The 18,287-nt window shown below is 43.1% G+C and overlaps 1 protein-coding gene across 5 annotated transcripts in view; it reads right to left on the reverse strand.

The window, feature by feature from the left end:
* Positions 1 to 18,287, reverse strand: part of LOC124798133 (alpha-N-acetylglucosaminidase) — a 366,096-nt gene that overhangs the window by 318,441 nt on the left and 29,368 nt on the right. For all 5 annotated transcript variants that reach the window (XM_047261401.1, XM_047261398.1, XM_047261402.1 and 2 more), the window contains exon 5: positions 11,508 to 11,669. In XM_047261401.1, coding sequence (XP_047117357.1) covers positions 11,508 to 11,669 — 162 coding nt within the window. The remainder of the gene's footprint in view (positions 1 to 11,507; positions 11,670 to 18,287) is intronic.

Below are 18,287 nucleotides of genomic sequence, written 5' to 3' on the forward strand. Positions count from 1 at the left end.
TTGCCACCTCACGGAACTACAACAGTGGGGATCCAGCCATCCCAGCATCTCCCGAGTTTCAAATGGGGAACCCTTTCAGCCTGTGTCACTGGGACGAGACGCAGTCTGCTATATTCACAGCCACAGCAACCAACACCAGGCCACCAACTACAAGCCCGGCAACATGAGACTTCCCTCGACACAGCAGATGCCATGGTGGCACTTCGTGGCGTTTACAGACAGACAATACCTCCCCAGTATTTCCTGTCCAGCTCTCTTATGTAAATAGACAAATAACATCACTGAGCTCATGTTTATACAGCAAAGATAATTTCACTTTATTATGTGAGAACATATTTGCAGTTGTTAAGAGAGGTATTGCATAAAATAGCTCAACAGTGGGTGATGTCAACCAGCTACCACACTGAAGAGCCTGCCCCAAGTGTAACATGGGGTCAATATGGATTTGACCACGTCAATTTCATTGTCCCCACCATCAACGGCTGGAATACTTTTCACGGCATGAGGGGTATCAAATGCATCATCCCAACTTCAGTTCTACCAAAATATGAAGACCCAGAGGTTTAAACTGTCTCCCTTTGCAATAGAAGTAGGTCACATAGGTGTTATGGAACTTCAGACAAGCAATGCATACAGTGGATTTGAACACGAGGCAGCCCCTTCCTTCACACATATTCACACCCGCCTTGCAAAATACAATGTGGATGTGTGGTAAGTGGCTCCACTCAGTGCAGCCCTCTCTACAAGTGCCAGCAATTCTTGAATGGAAGAGATTTATGCAGTCCACCATTAATACATTTAATGATGAGAAAAGAGCAGCAACTTTCTCTGGTCATTCACTACTTCACCACCAAGTCCTACAACTCAGCTACACAGCTTTACAGTAAGCTGTCAATGACAGACACCACAAGATGTGATATTTTCCAATCCAATCCCTTTCCCAACAATGCTGCACGTCACTGGCAACATGGCAAATACAAATTAAGCATTTCTCTGCCATTGTTTATAGGGATCTAAATGATTAATGGAAAATCTCATATAAAGATGTGAAACAAATACTAACAAAGAGATAGAGGGGCTGGCCAGTACTTACCTCAGCTCAGTACAGCAGATAGATACACAAAAAACAGAACCGAAAATTTACGTTCTTAGCTTTCGGAACAAATGTTCCTTCATCAGGGAGGAGAGAGGGGAAAGAAAGGGAAGAAGGGAAAGTAGATTCAGTTACTCACAACCCAGGTTATGAAGCAACAGGGAAAGGAAAACAGGGAGGGTAGCAAGGATGGAGCTATCGGCTGTGCTGAGCTGAGGTTAAGTACTGGCCAGCCCCTCTATCTCTTTGTTAGTAATTGCTTATAGGGACATATTTTACATAAAAGCTTACTTTCCATTGCAAATAAGTACTCAATAAACTGATAATACCTCCACTATACAAAGATGAGCACAGTGGTGTTATTGTGTCTACTCACATAAGAGAAATGTATAGTCTGTGTGTAAACTGAAAAGCAAGCTGTGCTCATGGTGTGGGAGGACTTCTTTCCCAGACAAACGATACTACTGCTGTACAGGATGACTATAAATCAATTTCCCCTCCATCAATGTAGAACATTTTGCAGAGATTTATAAACAACCAGTCCATACGATTTTTTTGCGTTGGTATTATTAGTAAGTCATATACCTATTCCATTTAGTGTTAGTGCAGTTCGTGGAAAATAAATGGTCCCACACATATCTGCACTGTGTGCCATCAGTGATTCTGAAGGCAAGCCATAGAAGGGTTGGTATGACTTTGTGAAACACCCTGCAATTGATTCTTGTAGCATAGTGCGGTAGAGAGATTGGGAACCCACCTGCTCACTCTTCAGTTTGCAGGCCTATGAAAAAAGGAAATGCGTGACCTCACTATGATGACCTTCCTTCCCTCACGCATCTTCCCTCCAGCCCCAAACCCTTTCCTCTCCAGCCTGTCACATTGCCTGAGCACTATTTATCACTTAATACAGCTCTACTTTACTTAGATTGGTACATACATTTAATTTTTGTACTTAACCTGCTCATTTAACAACAAACATTAATTTTGTCATTAAGACACTATTTTTCCATCACCTGCAATACGGAAACTGTAACTCCCAGAGAAAAAACTGGAGAGGGTCCCTTTTTTGTAGAAAATTTAATGAAGTTAATTTGATATTAAAAAAACATTTTTGCTGGAATCTGTTGTTACCAAGTTAATCAAGGAAAACATAGAAACATAATCTTGGAAAGCCCCCCCTCCTTCCACCAGCACTCATACCCCTCTGTCAGGTTTTTAAGTATACTGATAATGGCATTTCCTCCTTCCACAGTACAAAAATTTGCAACTACACAAATTAGGTTACTGTAGGTTGAGACTGGGATAATTTTGGGAGCGGAAATGTATTCTAAGGATAACTCCCATCTGTGCAGTTCAGAAACGCTGGCCATGGGGAGGGCAGGATACAGATGGACCAGGTTGTCAAGCAGCCACTGAAATTAAGCATGTTACGTTCAGCTGCACGTTATGCCACAGGTGGTCTACTTTGCTCTTGGTCACAGTTTGGCAGTCACTGTCCATCTTGGTGGGCAGCTGGTTGGCGCTCATACCGATATAAACTGCTGTGCAATAACTGCAGCAGTGCACGTATGTGATATGGCTGCTTTCACAGGTGGTCCAGCCTGTGTTGGGATAGGATAAACCTGTGACAGGACTGGGATAGGAAGTGCTGGGTGGGTGGATTGTGCAGGTCTTGCTCCTGCATCTTCCACAGGGGTGGCAAGGGGTTGGGATTGGGATTGGGAGTGAAATAGGGATGGACTAAGATATTGTGGAAGTTTGGTGAGGGATGGAACACCACATTTTGTGGGGTGGGAAGGATTTCAGGCAGGATGTCCCTTATTTCAGAGCATGATGATTGGTAATCAAAGCACTGGCAAAGGATGTAGTTTAGGAGTGATGAAGGGGGCACTCCTTTGTAGCTGGCTCTTGGGGGTGGTGGGAGGATTATGGATGTTAGGGGAAATGGCTGGGAGATCTGTTTGTGGACTGGGTCTGGAGGATAGTGCCTGTCTGTGAAGGCCTTGGTGAGACCTTCAGTAAACACAGTAAAGAAGTTCTTGTCACTGCAGACACACCGTTACCATATGGCCCAGCTGTATGGAGGGGACTTTTTGGTGAGAAAAGGATGACAGTTGTCAAAATGCAGGTAATGTTGGTGGCTGGTGGATTTAGTGTGAATGGAGGTATAGATGGAGCCGTCAGAGAGGAGGGAGTCAATGTCCAGGAAGATGGCACTCTGGGTTGAGGAGCAGGTAAAGCAGATAGGAGAGAAGGTGTTGAGGTAGCAAAGGAGTGATGATAGCATCTCTTGGTACTGAGTCCAGACCATGAAGGTGTCAACAATAAACCTGAACCAGACTAGGGGTTTGACATTTTTGGAGGGTACATAGATCTCCTCTACATGTACATCTACATCCAAACTCCGCAAGCCACCTGACGGTGTGTGGCGGATGGTACCTTGAGTACCTCTATCGGTTCTCACTTCTATTCCAGTCTCATGTTGTTCTAGGAAAGAAAGATTGTCGGTATGCCTCTGTGTGGGCTCTAATCTCTCTGATTTTATCCTCATGGTCTCTTCGCGAAATATACGTAGGAGGGAGCAATATACTGCTTGACTCCTCGGTGAAGGTATGTTCTCGAAACTTCAACAAAAGCCCGTACCGAGCTACTGAGCGTCTCTCCTGCAGAGTCTTCCACTGGAGTTTGTCTATCATCTCCGTAACACTTTTGCGATTACTAAATGCTCCTGTAACACAGCCCACTGCTCTCTGTTGGATCTTCTCTATCTCTTCTATCAACCCTATCTGGTACAGATCCCACACTGGCGAGCAGTATTCAAGCAGTGGGCGAACAAGCATTTCCTTAGGATTCTTCCAATGAATCTCAGTTTGGCATCTGCTTTACCGACGTTCTGTTATCCAGGAACTCTTCAATCCAATCACACAACTGGTCTGATAGTCCATGTGCTCTTATTTTGTTCATTAAACGACTGTGGGGAACTGTATCGAACGCCTTGTGGAACAAGAAACAAGGCATCCACCTGGGAATCCGTGTCTATGGCCCTCGAGTCTCTTGGACGAATAGCGCGAGCTGGGTTTCGTACGATCGTATTTTTCAAAACCCATGCTGATTCCTACAGAGTAGATTTCTAGTCTCCAGAAAAGTCATTATACTCGAACATAATATTTGTTCCAAAATTCTACAACTGATCCACATTAGAGATATAGGTCTATAGTTCTGCACATCTGTTCAACGTCCCTTCTTGAAAACGGGGATGACCTGTGCCCTTTTCCAATCCTTTGGAATGCTACGCTCTTCTAGAGACCTACGGTACACCGCTGCAAGAAGGGGGGCAAGTTCCTTCGTGTACTCTGTGTAAAATCAAACTGGTATCCCATCAGGTCCAGTGGCCGTTCCTCTTTTGAGCGATTCTAATTGTTTTTCTATCCCTCTGTCATCTATTTCAATATCTAGCATTTTGTCATCTGTGCGACAATCTAGAGAAGGAACTACAGTGCAGTCTTCCTCTAGATGGTCCATAAACCAGTTGGCATAGCAGAATGTCACTTTGGTGCTCATGGCTGTGCTGAGGATTTGTCTGTATATACTCCCTTTAAATGACAAGCAGATGTAGCACTGAAGGAAGGAAGATTGAGCTTAACGTCCGATCGACATCAAAGTCATAAGAGATGGAGAACAAGCTCGGATTGTGTCAAGGATGGGGAAGGAAATAGGCCATTCCCTTTCAAAGGAACCATCCCAGCATTTGCAAGGAGCAATTTAGGAAATCACAGAAAACCTAAATCTGGATGGCCGAATGCGGGTTTGAACTGTCATCCTCCTGAGTGCAAGTCCAGTGTGCTAACAGCTGTACCACTTCCCTCAGTGAAATGTAGTTGTGAGTTAGGATAAAGTTAGTATTGCGTATAAGGAAAGAGGTGATAGGTTTGGAGTTTGAAAGACATTTGGACAGGTAGTGCTCAGTAGCAGCAAGATAATGGGTGTGAGGGATCTTGGTGTAAAGGGGAGAGAAGACCACTGTCTGGTGGAATGTGCAGGGACTAGATGGAGGCATGGGAAGAGCGTTAACACACGCAGTGTCTGGAGGCTGTGGGGCAGGTGTCTGGGGAAGAGGGGGGGTAAAAGGCAGTGGAAAAGGAGAGGAGCAGGGAAAGGGAAAGATGAGCACGTGCGTTGGCAGAGGGTGGCACACAAAGAGGGCAAGAGGGTGTGAATACAGAGGAGGTATTAGGGCAGAGGGAGTGGAAACTGTTGGGTGGTTGGTGTGGGGACAGCTGATTAATGTAGTTTGAGGCTGGGATAATTTCGGGAGCAAAGCATGTGCTGTAAGGAAAACTCCCATCCCTGTAGTTCAGAAAAGCTGGTGGTGGAGGGAGGATGCAGATAGCTCAGTTTGTGAAGAAGCCATTGAAATGAAGTATGTTGTGTTCAGATGCACCTAGTGCAACCGGGTGGTCTGTTTTGCTCTTGGCCACTGTTTGGCTGTAGCTGTTAATCCTGGTGGATAGCTGGTTGGTAGTCATACCAATATAAAAAGCTGTGCAATGATTGCAGCAGAGCTGGTATGTGACACGGCTGCTTTCACAGGTGCCCCAGACTCTGACCAGGTAGGCTGAGCCTGTGATAGGAATGGAATAAGAAGTGCTTGATGGGTGGATTGAGCAGGTCTAGCCCCTGGGCCTTCCACAGGTATATGATCCCTGTGGCAAGGGTTTGGGATTGGGAGTGGCATACGGATGGACTAGGATGGTAAGTCGTGGATGTTGGGTGGGCGATGGAACAACACTGTAGGATGGGTGGGAAGGATCTCAGGTAGGATGTACCACGTTTCATGGCACGACAACATGTATCAAAGCCCTGATCAAGGATGTTGTCCTATTATTCCAGTCAGGGTTAGTATTGGGTGACGAAGGAGGCACTCCTTTGTAGTTGGTTCTTGGGGGTGGTGGCAGGATTTGGGGTGTGTGGGAGAAATGGCATGGGAGATCTGTTTGTACACTAGGTCTTCGGGGGGTAGTGCCTGTCCGCGAAGGCCTTGGTGAGACCTTCAGCATACTTCACTGCAGATGTGCCAGGCTGTATGGGAGGGAATTTTTTTGGTGCGGAAGGGATGGCAGTTGTCAAAATGCAAGTACTGTTGTTGGTTGATGGGTTTAAGTGGACAGAGGTGTGGATGGAGCCATCAAAGAGGAGGATGTCAATAACTAAGAAGGTGACATGCTGTGTACAGGGGTAGCACGTGAAGCAGATGGGAGAGATGATGCTGAGGTTGCAAAGGAGAAAAGATAGTGTGCCTTGGTTCCAGAGTCCAGATCATGAAGATATCACCAATGAACCTGAACCAAACTAAGGGTTTGGTGTTTTGGGAGGGTAGGAAGGTATCCTCTAGATGGCCCATAAAAAGGTTGCCTCAGGAGAGTGTCATTCGGCTGGTCATGGGTGTGCCAAGAATTTGTTTGTATCCTTCCCTCCAAATGCGAAGTAGCTGTAAGTTAGAATAAAGTTAGTATGGTATACGTGGAATAGGTTGGTGGGTTTGGAGTCTGATGGACATTGGGAAAGGTAGTGCTTACTGCCCCCCCCCCCCCCCCCCCAATGAACCATGGACCTTGCCGTTGGTGGGGAGGCCTGCGTGCCTCAGCGATACAGATGGCCGTACCGTAGATGCAACCACAACGGAGGGGTATCTGTTGATGAGGACAGACAAACATGTGGTTCCTGAAGAGGGGCAGCAGCCTTTTCAGTAGTTGCAGGGGCAACAGTCTGGATGATTGACTGATCTGGCCTTGTAACAATAACCAAAACGGCCTTGCTGTGCTGGTACTGCGAACGGCTGAAAGCAAGGGGAAACTACAGCCGTAATTTTTCCCGAGAACATGCAGCTTTACTTTATGGTTAAATGATGATGGCGTCCTCTTGGGTAAAATATTTCGGAGGTAAAATAGTCCCCCATTCGGATCTCCGGGCGGGGACTACTCAAGAGGACGTTGTTATCAGGAGAAAGAAAACTGGCGTTCTACGGATCGGAGTGTGGAATGTCAGATCCCTTAATCGAGCAGGCAGGTTAGAAAATTTAAAAAGGGAAATGGATAGGTTAAAGTTAGATATAGTGGGAATTAGTGAAGTTCGGTGGCAGGAGGAACAAAACTTTAGGTCAGGTGAATACAGGGTTGTAAATACAAAACCAAATAGAGGTAATGCAAGAGTAGGTTTAATAATGAATAAAAAGATAGACGTGCGGGTAAGCTACTACAAACAGTATAGTGAACGCATTATTGTGGCCAAGATAGACATGAAGCCCACGCCTACTACAGTAGTACAAGTTTATATGCCAACTAGCTCTGCAGATGATGAAGAAATTGATGAAATGTATGATGAGACAAAAGAAATTATTCAGATAGTGAAGGGAGACGAAAATTTAATAGTCATGGGTGACTGGAATTCCAGTGTAGGAAAAGGGAGAGAAGGAAACATAGTAGGTGAATATGGATTGGGGCTAAGAAATGAAAGAGGAAGCCGTCTGGTAGAATTTTGCACAGAGCATAACTTAATCATAGCTAACACTTGGTTTAAGAATCATAAAAGAAGGTTGTATACATGGAAGAATCCTGGAGATACTGAAAGGTATCAGATAGATTATATAATGGTAAGAGAGAGATTTAGGAACCAGGTTTTAAATTGTAAGACATTTCCAGGGGCAGATGTGGACTCTGAACACAATCTATTGGTTATGAACTGTAGATTAAAATTGAAGAAACTGCAAAAAGGTGGGAATTTAAGGAGACGGGACCTGGATAAAATGAAAGAACCAGAGGTTGTACAGAGTTTCAGAGAGAACATAAGGGAACAACTCACAGGAATGGGGGAAAGAAATACAGTAGAAGAGGAATGGGTAGCTTTGAGGGATGAAATAGTGAAGGCAGTGGAGGATCAAATAGGTAAAAAGATGAGGGCTGTTAGAAACCCTTGGGTAACAGAAGAAATATTGAATTTAACTGATGCAAGGAGAAAATATAAAAACGCAGTGAATGAAGCAGGCAAAAAGGAATACAAACGTCTCAAAAATGAAATCGACAGGAAGTGCATAATGGTTAAGCAGGGATGGCTAGAGGACAAATCTAAGGATGTAGAGGCTTATCTCACTAGGGGTAAGATAGATACTGCCTACAAGAAAATTAAAGAGACCTTTGGAGAACAGAGAACCACTTGTATGAATATCAAGAGCTCAGATGGAAACTCAGTTCTAAGCAAAGAAGGGAAAGCAGAAAGATGGAAGGAGTATATAGAGGGTCTATACAAGGGCGATGTACTTGAGGACAATATTATAGAAATGGAAGAGAATGTAGATGAAGATGAAATGGGAGATACGATACTGCGTGAAGAGTTTGAGACAGCACTGAAAGACCTGAGCCGAAACAAGGCCCCGGGAGTAGACAACATTCCATTTGAACTACTGACGGCCTCGGGAGAGCTAGTCCTGACAAAACTCTACCATCTGGTGAGGAAGACGTATGAGACAGGCGAAATACCCTCCGACTTCAAGAAGAATATAATAATTCCAATCCCAAAGAAAGCAGGTGTTGACAGATGTGAAAATTACCGAACTATCAGTTTAATAAGTCACAGCTGCAAAATACTAACACAAATTCATTACAGACGAATGGAAAAACTGGTAGAAACCGACATTGGGGAAGATCAGTTTGGATTCCGTAGAAATATTGGAACACGTGAGGCAATACTGACCTTACGACTTATCTTAGAAGAAAGATTAAGGAAAGGCAAACCTACGTTTCTAGCGTTTGTAGACTTAGAGAAAGCTTTTGACAATGTTGACTGGAATACTCTCTTCCAAATTCTAAAGGTGGCAGGGGTAAAATACAGGGAGCGAAAGGCTATTTACAATTTGTACAGAAACCAGATGGCAGTTATAAGAGTTGAGGGGCATGAAAGGGAAGCAGCGGTTGGGAAGGGAGTGAAACAGGGTTGTAGCCTCTCCCCAATGTTATTCAATCTGTATATTGAACAAGCAGTAAAGGAAACAAAAGAAAAATTTGGAGTAGGTATTAAAATCCATGGAGAAGAAATAAAAACTTTGAGGTTCGCCGATGACATTGTAATTCTATCAGAGACAGCAAAGGACTTGGAAGAGCAGTTGAATAGAATGAACAGTGTCTTGAAAGGAGGATATAAGATTAACATCAACAAAAGCAAAACGAGGCTAATGGAATGTAGTCGAATTAATTCGGGTGACGCTGAGGGAATTAGATTAGGAAATGAGACACTTAAAGTAGTAAAGGAGTTTTGCTATTTGGGGAGCAAAATAACTTATGATGGTCGAAGTAGAGGATATAAAATGTAGACTGGCAATGGCAAGGAAAGTGTTTCTGAAGAAGAGAAATTTGTTAACATCAAGTATAGATTTAAGTGTCAGGAAGTTGTTTCTGAAAGTATTTGTATGGAGTGTAGCCATGTATGGAAGTGAAACATGGACAATAAATAGTTTGGACAGGAAGAAAATAGAAGCTTTCGAAATGTGGTCCTACAGAAGAATGCTGAAGATTAGATGGGTAGATTACATAACTCATGAGGAGGTACTGAATAGAATTGGGGAGAAGAGGAGTTTGTGGCACAACTTGACGAGAAGAAGGGACCGGTTGGTAGGACATATTCTGAGGCATCAAGGGATCACAAATTTAGCATTGGAGGGGAGCATGGAGGGTAAAAATCGTAGAGGGAGACCAAGAGATGAATACATTAAGCAGATTCAGAAGGATGTAGGTTGCAGTAGGTACTGGGAGATGAAGAAACTTGCACAGGATAGGGTAGCATGGAGAGCTGCATCAAACCAGTCTCAGGACTGAAGACCATAACAACAACAACAGTGCTTACTGACAACAAGAGGTATTTTGGTGTATGGGAAGTGGTGTCAGCAGTGACTATTAGGGTTCCAGGAGATAGAGGGGTGGTAATATCAGGTGGAGAGTTGGTGAAGAAAGTGGTTGGTAACTTTGAAGTTAGAGGCTAGATTACTAGCAGTTGGTTGGAAATGGTAGTCAATGACTGTCGAAATTCTTTCAGTGGAGGCACAACAACCAGCTACAGTGGGGCATCCAGGATTGTTGGCTCTGTGGAGTTTGGGGAATATATAGAAAGTGGATAGGGTGAGGTGGGAAATGGATTCTGGGGAGAGGCTCTGGGAAGAGCATAAGGCTTTAAGCATGGACTGGTGGTCATGCTGGACTTCTGGAATGGGATCATTCTGTCAGAGTTTATAGATGGGGGAGTCAGATAAATGGAAAAGCCCTTTCACCAGGTAGTCACTGTGTTTCACAACAACAATGGTGAAACCATTGTCTGCAGGTAGGATGATTAGGTCAGGATTTTTTGAGGTTGTGTATGGCTGTTCTCTCTTCTGCTGGAAGGTTGGTGTTCTTATGAAGGGATCTAGGAAAGGATGGTGAGGTCAAGTTGGAGGTAAGGAATACCTGGAAGGAGGTCAGGTGATGGTTATGTGGGAGGGCGAGAGGATCACGGTTAGATGGTGGTATAAACTGGGAGAGGCAGGGTTAACTGTTGGGATTAGGTTGGCTTTCACTGGAGAGGTTGGTGGCAAGGAAGTGTTTCCATTGCAGGGATCAGGAGCAGGAGAGTAGGTCTTTCACAAGTTCACCATGGTTAAATTTGGGTGCAGGGCTTAAGGTGAGACCTCTGGATACGACTAAAATTTTTGTGATGCTAAGGGCTTTGGTGGAAAGGTAAACAACAATGTTCTGGGAATGTTTCTGCTCTGAATACAAAAAAAGGAAATAACAAAGGAAATAAAAGATAAAAAATAGGAAACAAAAAAGAAGAGCAAACTTTTTATATGAAACATTTGACAAAGACTGTTTTTCAGCCATGAGCATGGAGAAAAAAACTTAATTCAAAGTACTGTCTCGAGAAACTTAATTTTCACTTAAAATGAGCAGGAAAAGAGCTACATAAAATGAGTAGCTCGGAGCCCTTGAACCACAGAGTATATCTAAGCTTTAAAGACATTACAGGTAAATATTAAGCAGATTCATAAATTCACAATATCTTTTGAAGTGAAGCTTATCAAGTGAAAATGAAAAATATTAGTTTCCACGATTCAAACTGTTTGTAACAATTCCTTGTATAAGTCACAAACACATAAATACAAAAATAAAAATAAATATTCAATGCTACAGCTGTTGATAACACTAATTTTAAAATTCCATTGACCAAAACAAATTAGACCACAAACAGAAATTCAATTTTAAATCACAATACATTATGTTAAAATTAGATTAACACAATGTACAAAAGATATACACAAGTTGTAATATGTGTTCACTTGATTAAAAATATCTAAACAACAAGGGTTAAATAAATTATAATATTCAGTTCTCACCGTTCGAAAGCTCTGGGAACATGTCCTGCAAATGCTGGTAAGACAGGAATAATTCCCAGTTCTCGCATGCGGTCCAGGATCCTGCGCTGAAGAACTGCTTGCTGATTGTGCCACGTGTCTGACAAAGGACCTGCCCAGCCACGTATGTTCCCCATACGATTCCTACATTGGGATTATATCAGTCCAGTTACATATTCAAATGACTCATATAACTATATGATTGAAATGATGAGTAAAAAAATTAAGGTTACAGACAAGAAGATGGTTTCATGAAGAGACATCAAGAAAGTATTTATTACAGTCAAAAATCCATGATGGAATAATGACAATATTACGAAAAGCATAGACTGCTGCTCACCATATAAAAGACTTTAGCATCCATAATATTGTCAGCATTTATTAAAAGATTAATAGCAGAGAGAAAGTATGACATATGAAGAAACTGGTATATTTGACGGAAAATGAAAAGTTACTTTAAAACTAACATCAATTTCCTTGTGCACAATCAGTGTATATCTGGAAACAATTTAATTCAAGCTATAATAATAAAGTGCATTTAACTAGCTTTCTTTCCTATTTGTATGCACTGAGACGGAACAGGCAAAAAGTGAAGGGGAGGAGAGAAAGCAGGGGCAGCTAAAACAGACTCGAGACCAACAGATTCAATTTCTTTGCACGTGATTAATTGTGCTCCAACTGTTACTATTAAAATGTAATGCTATATATTAAGTTCAAAGCAGTCATTGACCCAATCCGAAGCTGCCCTGCCACACATTACTACATACTATTAGTGTGCATCTAACAGAATGAATCACAACATATATTATACTTGACTCATGACAAAATAAATGACATTTAACAATTGCAGTACATCACTGTCCTTGATGTACGATGTGAAGTTGATGAGGCATATTACAGATGATTAAAAATGTGAAAAACAAACACTTAAAAGTATAGGAAATCACCAGCAATGAAGTTCACTGTGAAAACTCTATATCAAATTTAACTTTCTGAGGTCACTCAAGTTTACAAAGGCACTCAAGATTTTGAGTAATATTTCCCCGAAAACACGTATTACAACTTGTACTAATATGTGTAATTTATGTGCAACTGTGTGTGTATTTACAAAGCTACAACATCTCTGATGGCTTGCATATCCAAACAGCCACCCACTGCATCAATGAAAAAGTTGTGAAACTTCATATACTATCCTACAGACTTTCTGATACAAGAAAAATTGCTCGTAATCTCCCACTAAATACAACCAAAAAGTGAAAAACAATAAATTAAAACTGAAAACTTCAGTATTATCATATCACATTACACTGGCACTGTGAGAAAGGTTTGATGACAATCTGCTTACACAGCCTATGGAGGATGATTTAGCCTAAGAGTATTGAATAGTCCATCTACTTATCACTCAAACTTAACAGGCTCTACAACAGGTCAGAAAAGGGAACAGACAGAGAAAAGCCAAACGCTAACACCGCTCCAGCTCTGCAGTAGAATGTTCATCTCTTGGATATGTGTGGAAGTTTGGAGACATAGGGTAGAGCTTTATGCCTCAGATAGTTTTAAGGATTGTATTACCTGAGTGCCCAGCCACTAATAAAATGTTATTTCAGTGGGGTGAATGTTATGAGTGGCAGTGCCATCTCCGTAAGTGATGGTTACCACACCTCATCTCACAACCAATTTGCCAGCAGCTGCACCTCCAGTGGACATATCAAATGGGGCTATAATACAATTCCTTTACTTGCCCATAGTGACACACTGGACATGGTATTCTTTGCAATTTTATCACACAGCTCCCCCTCCCCTCCCCCTCCCTCCCTTCCGTGCCATTTCTCAGCTGTGGAGGCTTTACCAAACACAATTTGCAGAAGAGTTTCACCAACAGATGCTTGGGATTAATGCTGTTGGAGAAAGAAAAAGCGTCATGTCTCCAAAGATATGCCCTCCTGTCCTCATAGATACTGATTAGTGAGAGGTGGTCAATGGTCTACGTTCCAGTGGTCACTTTCCAGCCTGGGTACACTTAATGGATCAAGCAGTGCCAAAAAGAGAAAGTTGCAGAGGTGTCTGGTCAGCAAACTTAGCTGGACACCACAAAGCAAATGTTTTTTCAGTAATCTCACAATGTGGATGAATAGGACCCAATCAGCTGCTAACACTCCATCATCAGGCCACCTAATAAGACTGCATGAGCCCTTGTGGAGTGATGAGTGTCACTCTGCTATGTTTAAAATGCAGGGAGTATAAGCAGACACGGAAAAAAAATCCCGGATTTCCCAGTTAAAAATACACTTTCTCCCGGGTGAAAACATACTTTTTCCCCGTTAACTGACAGTATATTTTCTCTCGGAACTGTATAACTTATCAGTCCTTTGAACGGTTATACACAGGCATAGAATTTCCTGGTGCTTTAGAAAACGAAACACAGGGAAAACAACACGTTTTGGAAAGATCTTTGATGAGCAGCAACATATACTCTGCATATTTTCATATTACGAAAGTATAAATTCGAATTCCACCAAACACTGCATGTTACTTTCCGAAGCACTGGAATCGAGATTGCGCTGCGCTTTTGTAAGACAGGCATAGCTCATATCATGTGATTTCGCCAGCCGATGACAATGGGTATTCAGAGCTGAGGACACGTGATGTAGTCAGCCAATAGCAACATCACTGTTAAGAAGCACGAACACACAAACAGAAAGTGCTAATGGTTTTGTGGCGACGTCATTTATCCACAGCGCCAAAAACAGTTGGTGAAAGCTGCAGCTGATAGATATTTATCTTTGCCGTAGTCGGCTTGGTTACGAGTTGTTTATTCTTGTTAGATTTTGATCTGTGCTTGGAAAATAAAATGTTTTCTCATTTCATGAAAAAGCTGTTACTTCATAAAATATAAAGGTTCCCATAGCGGTGACCCCGAAAAATCGTAGCAGAAGCATAAAGAAAATATATATACCAACGAGAATAATGAATTCAGAGACAAAAGCATGGGGCAGTGGAATCAAGATTGAAGACTACAGTCTGTTCGACCAAGGATCGCGGTGCACGCCCTTTGATTCGCCACAAAACGGAACGACAGATGTTAACGCAAAAGATGGGAGTACCTACGTGCAACACGGAAATGTTAAGCTTTCCACGTTCTGGCCGATGTGCCCCCAGCTTTGGTTTATGCAGGCTGAATGCATATTTCGGCAGCGTGGGGTGTCCAACAACATTGACAAATTTAATATAGTGGTTTCACATCTAAATTTAGAAGTGATAGAGCAAGTAGAAGAAACCTTGTCGCAACAAAATTACTTTGTGCTAAAGGAAGCTCTCATACAGCATTATACGTTGTCATCAGATTTGCGACTACAAAAAATTTTCGCAGACGAAGATTTGGGCAACAAGACTTCGTCACAAGTACTCAAAGCCTTACGTACATTAGCCGGCCCGGAACTCCTACCTGAAGAGTCTTTACGTCTAATATGGCTTCATAAACTTCCTGCCAACATCCGAGCCGTCATTGCAGCAGAAACAGACTTACCATTACAAGTCTTAGCAAAAAAGGCAGACACCATCGCAAACACCTTAACCGAAGTTTCTGCATGTTCCGAATTCAACTACAGCCAGGATAGAGGCCCAAGAACGTGTAGTGTGATGGAATCTGACGTCAGTGAGCCAGGAACATGCAATAATACTTCCCAACAGCAGTGCTCATCGACCGAACCCACCATACAGCAACTGGCAGCACAAGTGGCAAAACTCAACGTGCAAGTAACTTCACATCACCAACAGCTACGAAGTCGCAGTTGGAAAAGATGAAGAAATGCTATCCAACAGGATTTCACAGATCAATTGTGCTGGTACCACAGACGCTTCGGTAACACTGCCCGTCAATGTATTCAACCCTGCAGCTACCCAGACGTAAAAGGCGGGCGTTAAAGGGCGCTAGCATTTGTCAACAACATAGGCGCCCGAGTCATAGCGTGATTCAAAGAGGTGAAAACGCCACGGTATCTGCAGTCAACCAATCACACCGATTGTTCGTGTTGGACCTCTCTTCAGGTGAGAAGTTTCTGATTGACACAGGTTCAGAAGTCAGTGTTTATCCAAGAAAGAGAGGTGATATACTCACGACAACAACGCAACATGTGCTGACTGCGGAAAACAATTCCAGAATATCTACCTATGGTGAGAAACAGTTGGCATTACATCTGAATTCCAACTTCCATCCAAAATGGACTTTTGTGGTTGCTGATGTGCCGAGTCCTATAATTGGAGCGGACTTTTTACGGAACTACCGACTTATGCCCGACCTGGTTAACCGTCGTTTGGTGACAGTTCCCACAGAAGGGATATTGCCTACTGCGTCTTCCGCGTCGGTTCAAGTGCAGTGCGATGTGCCCGTGTCTTTCCACACGAAGATTTCCGGCTTCTCTACCGCATCATTCGCGTCGGGATATTGTGATAAGATTTCGTGCCCGTAACTAAGCGGGGCACACAAATGTGCCGATAGTCGTAACGATTCGTATACTGTAGGCAATATCAGAGCACTGTCAGAGGAATCACTTTTTCGTAAACTGCTTCAAGACTTTCCAGCACTTACCGAACCCGTCAATGTAACCAGGAAATGCAGACACAATACTCAACACCACATCAGCACGACACAAGGTCAACCCGTTGCCTTCCGCCCGCGGCGTCTGCCTCCAGAGAAGCTGCTCGCGGTGCGAGCTGAGTTCGACAGACTTCTAAAAACAGGTATTGTAAGTAGGTCTGATAGTTCATGGGCATCTCCAATTCACATGGTCCATAAAAAAGACAATTCATGGAGAGTATGTGGAGACTACAGGGTGCTCAATGCCCGCACAATTCCCGACCGCTACCCAGTACCCAATGTGACTGATTTTAACAGTACGATTAGCAATGCCAAAATATTTAGTGTGATTGATTGCGCCAAAGCATTTTCCCAGATTCCCATGGCTCCATCTGACATTAAAAAAACAGCAGTTATCACACCATTCGGTTTGTTTGAGTACAATTTTATGCCATTTGGCCTCAGAAACGCTGTCCAAACATGGCAAAGATTCATGCATGAGGTGCTCCAAGAATTACCATTCGTATTTTGTTATATGGACGACATTTTAGTATTCTCTGGTTCTGTATATCAGCATGTCAAACATCTGGGCAGCTTTTCCGCCGTCTGACAGAGTATGGCATAATTATTAACAAAACAAAGTGCATGTTTGGAAAACACGAGGTTAAGTTCCTGGGATATTTGGTTTCAGCAGCAGGCCTGTCACCTTTGCCTGAGCGGGTTGAAGCAGTACAACAGATGCCCCTTCCCACAACTTACAAAGGACTTCGCAGATTTTTAGGCATGCCCAACTATTACAGACGTCACTTACCTAAATTAGCTGCCGCCCAAGAGTCACTCACAACGTTACTTGCAGGTAAAAATACAACAGGAAATCGTAAAATTCCATGGAGTCCAGATGCTGAAGCAACTTTTCATGACTTAAAGAAATGTCTTTCTCGGGCAACACTACTGGGACATCCAAGATTGAGTGCTCCTTTAGCGCTCATGGTTGATGCGAGCCAAGCAGCAGTGGGTGCAGCGCTACAGCAAGAAGTTGATGGCAGATGGCAGCCGCTCGCATTTTTCTCTAAAAACCTGACTCGACAGAGGCAAAAATAGAGTGCTATTGACCGTGAGTTGCTTGCTATTTACTTAGCCATTAAGCATTTTCGCACATCTGTCGAAGGGAGGCACTTTGCAATTTTTACTGATCACAAGCCGTTAGTAGCTATATTTCAACGAGACACAGAGCTCAATTCACTACGTCAGTGCAGGCAAGTCGAGTACATTGCACAGTTCACAACTGACGTGCGTCACATTTCAGGAAAAGACAACCTGGTCGCAGATTGCCTGTCTAGGAATTGTGCCAGTTTAAATTCAATTCGTTGGACCGAGTTAGAGTCTAAACAATGAGAAGATCGTTTCTTGTGCCGTCTAATAGAGGAACAGAGAACTGCGTTGCAGCTCAGAAGTGTGTCTGTCACGAATGTTCAAGACGGAATTTGGTGTGATGTAGCAAAAGGAAAGGAGCGACCTTACATACCAGAACAATATCATCGCGAGATTTATAGTGCGCTACATAACCTATCACATCCAGGAGTACGAGCTACAGCCAAGTTAGTTTCCTCCAAAGCAGTGTGGCCTGGAATACAAAAAGATTGTCGTGCATGGGCCCGTGCATGCCTAACGTGTCAGCGTAATAAAATCAGCAGACAGTGTCAGCGTAATAAAATCAGCAGACATGTCTTTGCACCTATTGCTGACTTCCCGACGCCATCTGCAAGATTTTCACATATACATGTGGACATTGTGGACCCGCTATCACGCTCTTCAGAACAACACTATTTGCTCACAATCATTGATCTTTTTACCAGGTGGCCAGAAGTAGTTGTAATAGAAGACATTTCTGCGGAGTCAGTTGCAAAAGCACTGTTGCATTCATGGTTCTCCAGGTTTGGCGTTCCGCAAAACATAACAACATATTGCGGAAGGCAGTTTGAAAACCAACTTTTCAATGAACTTCTACTACTGTGCGGGTGCAACCACCTATGCACCACAAGCTATCATCCATCTAGTAATGGAATGGTGGAACGACTACACCGCACGCTCAAAGCTGCATTAATGTGTAGTTCCACTTCATGGCCTGAAGCACTACCGCTGGTCCTACTCGGATTGAGAACGGCCGTGAAGGAGGACTTACAATG

This window comes from Schistocerca piceifrons, chromosome 5 (genome assembly GCF_021461385.2).
Source record: "Schistocerca piceifrons isolate TAMUIC-IGC-003096 chromosome 5, iqSchPice1.1, whole genome shotgun sequence".
Taxonomy (NCBI): Eukaryota; Metazoa; Arthropoda; class Insecta; order Orthoptera; family Acrididae; genus Schistocerca; species Schistocerca piceifrons.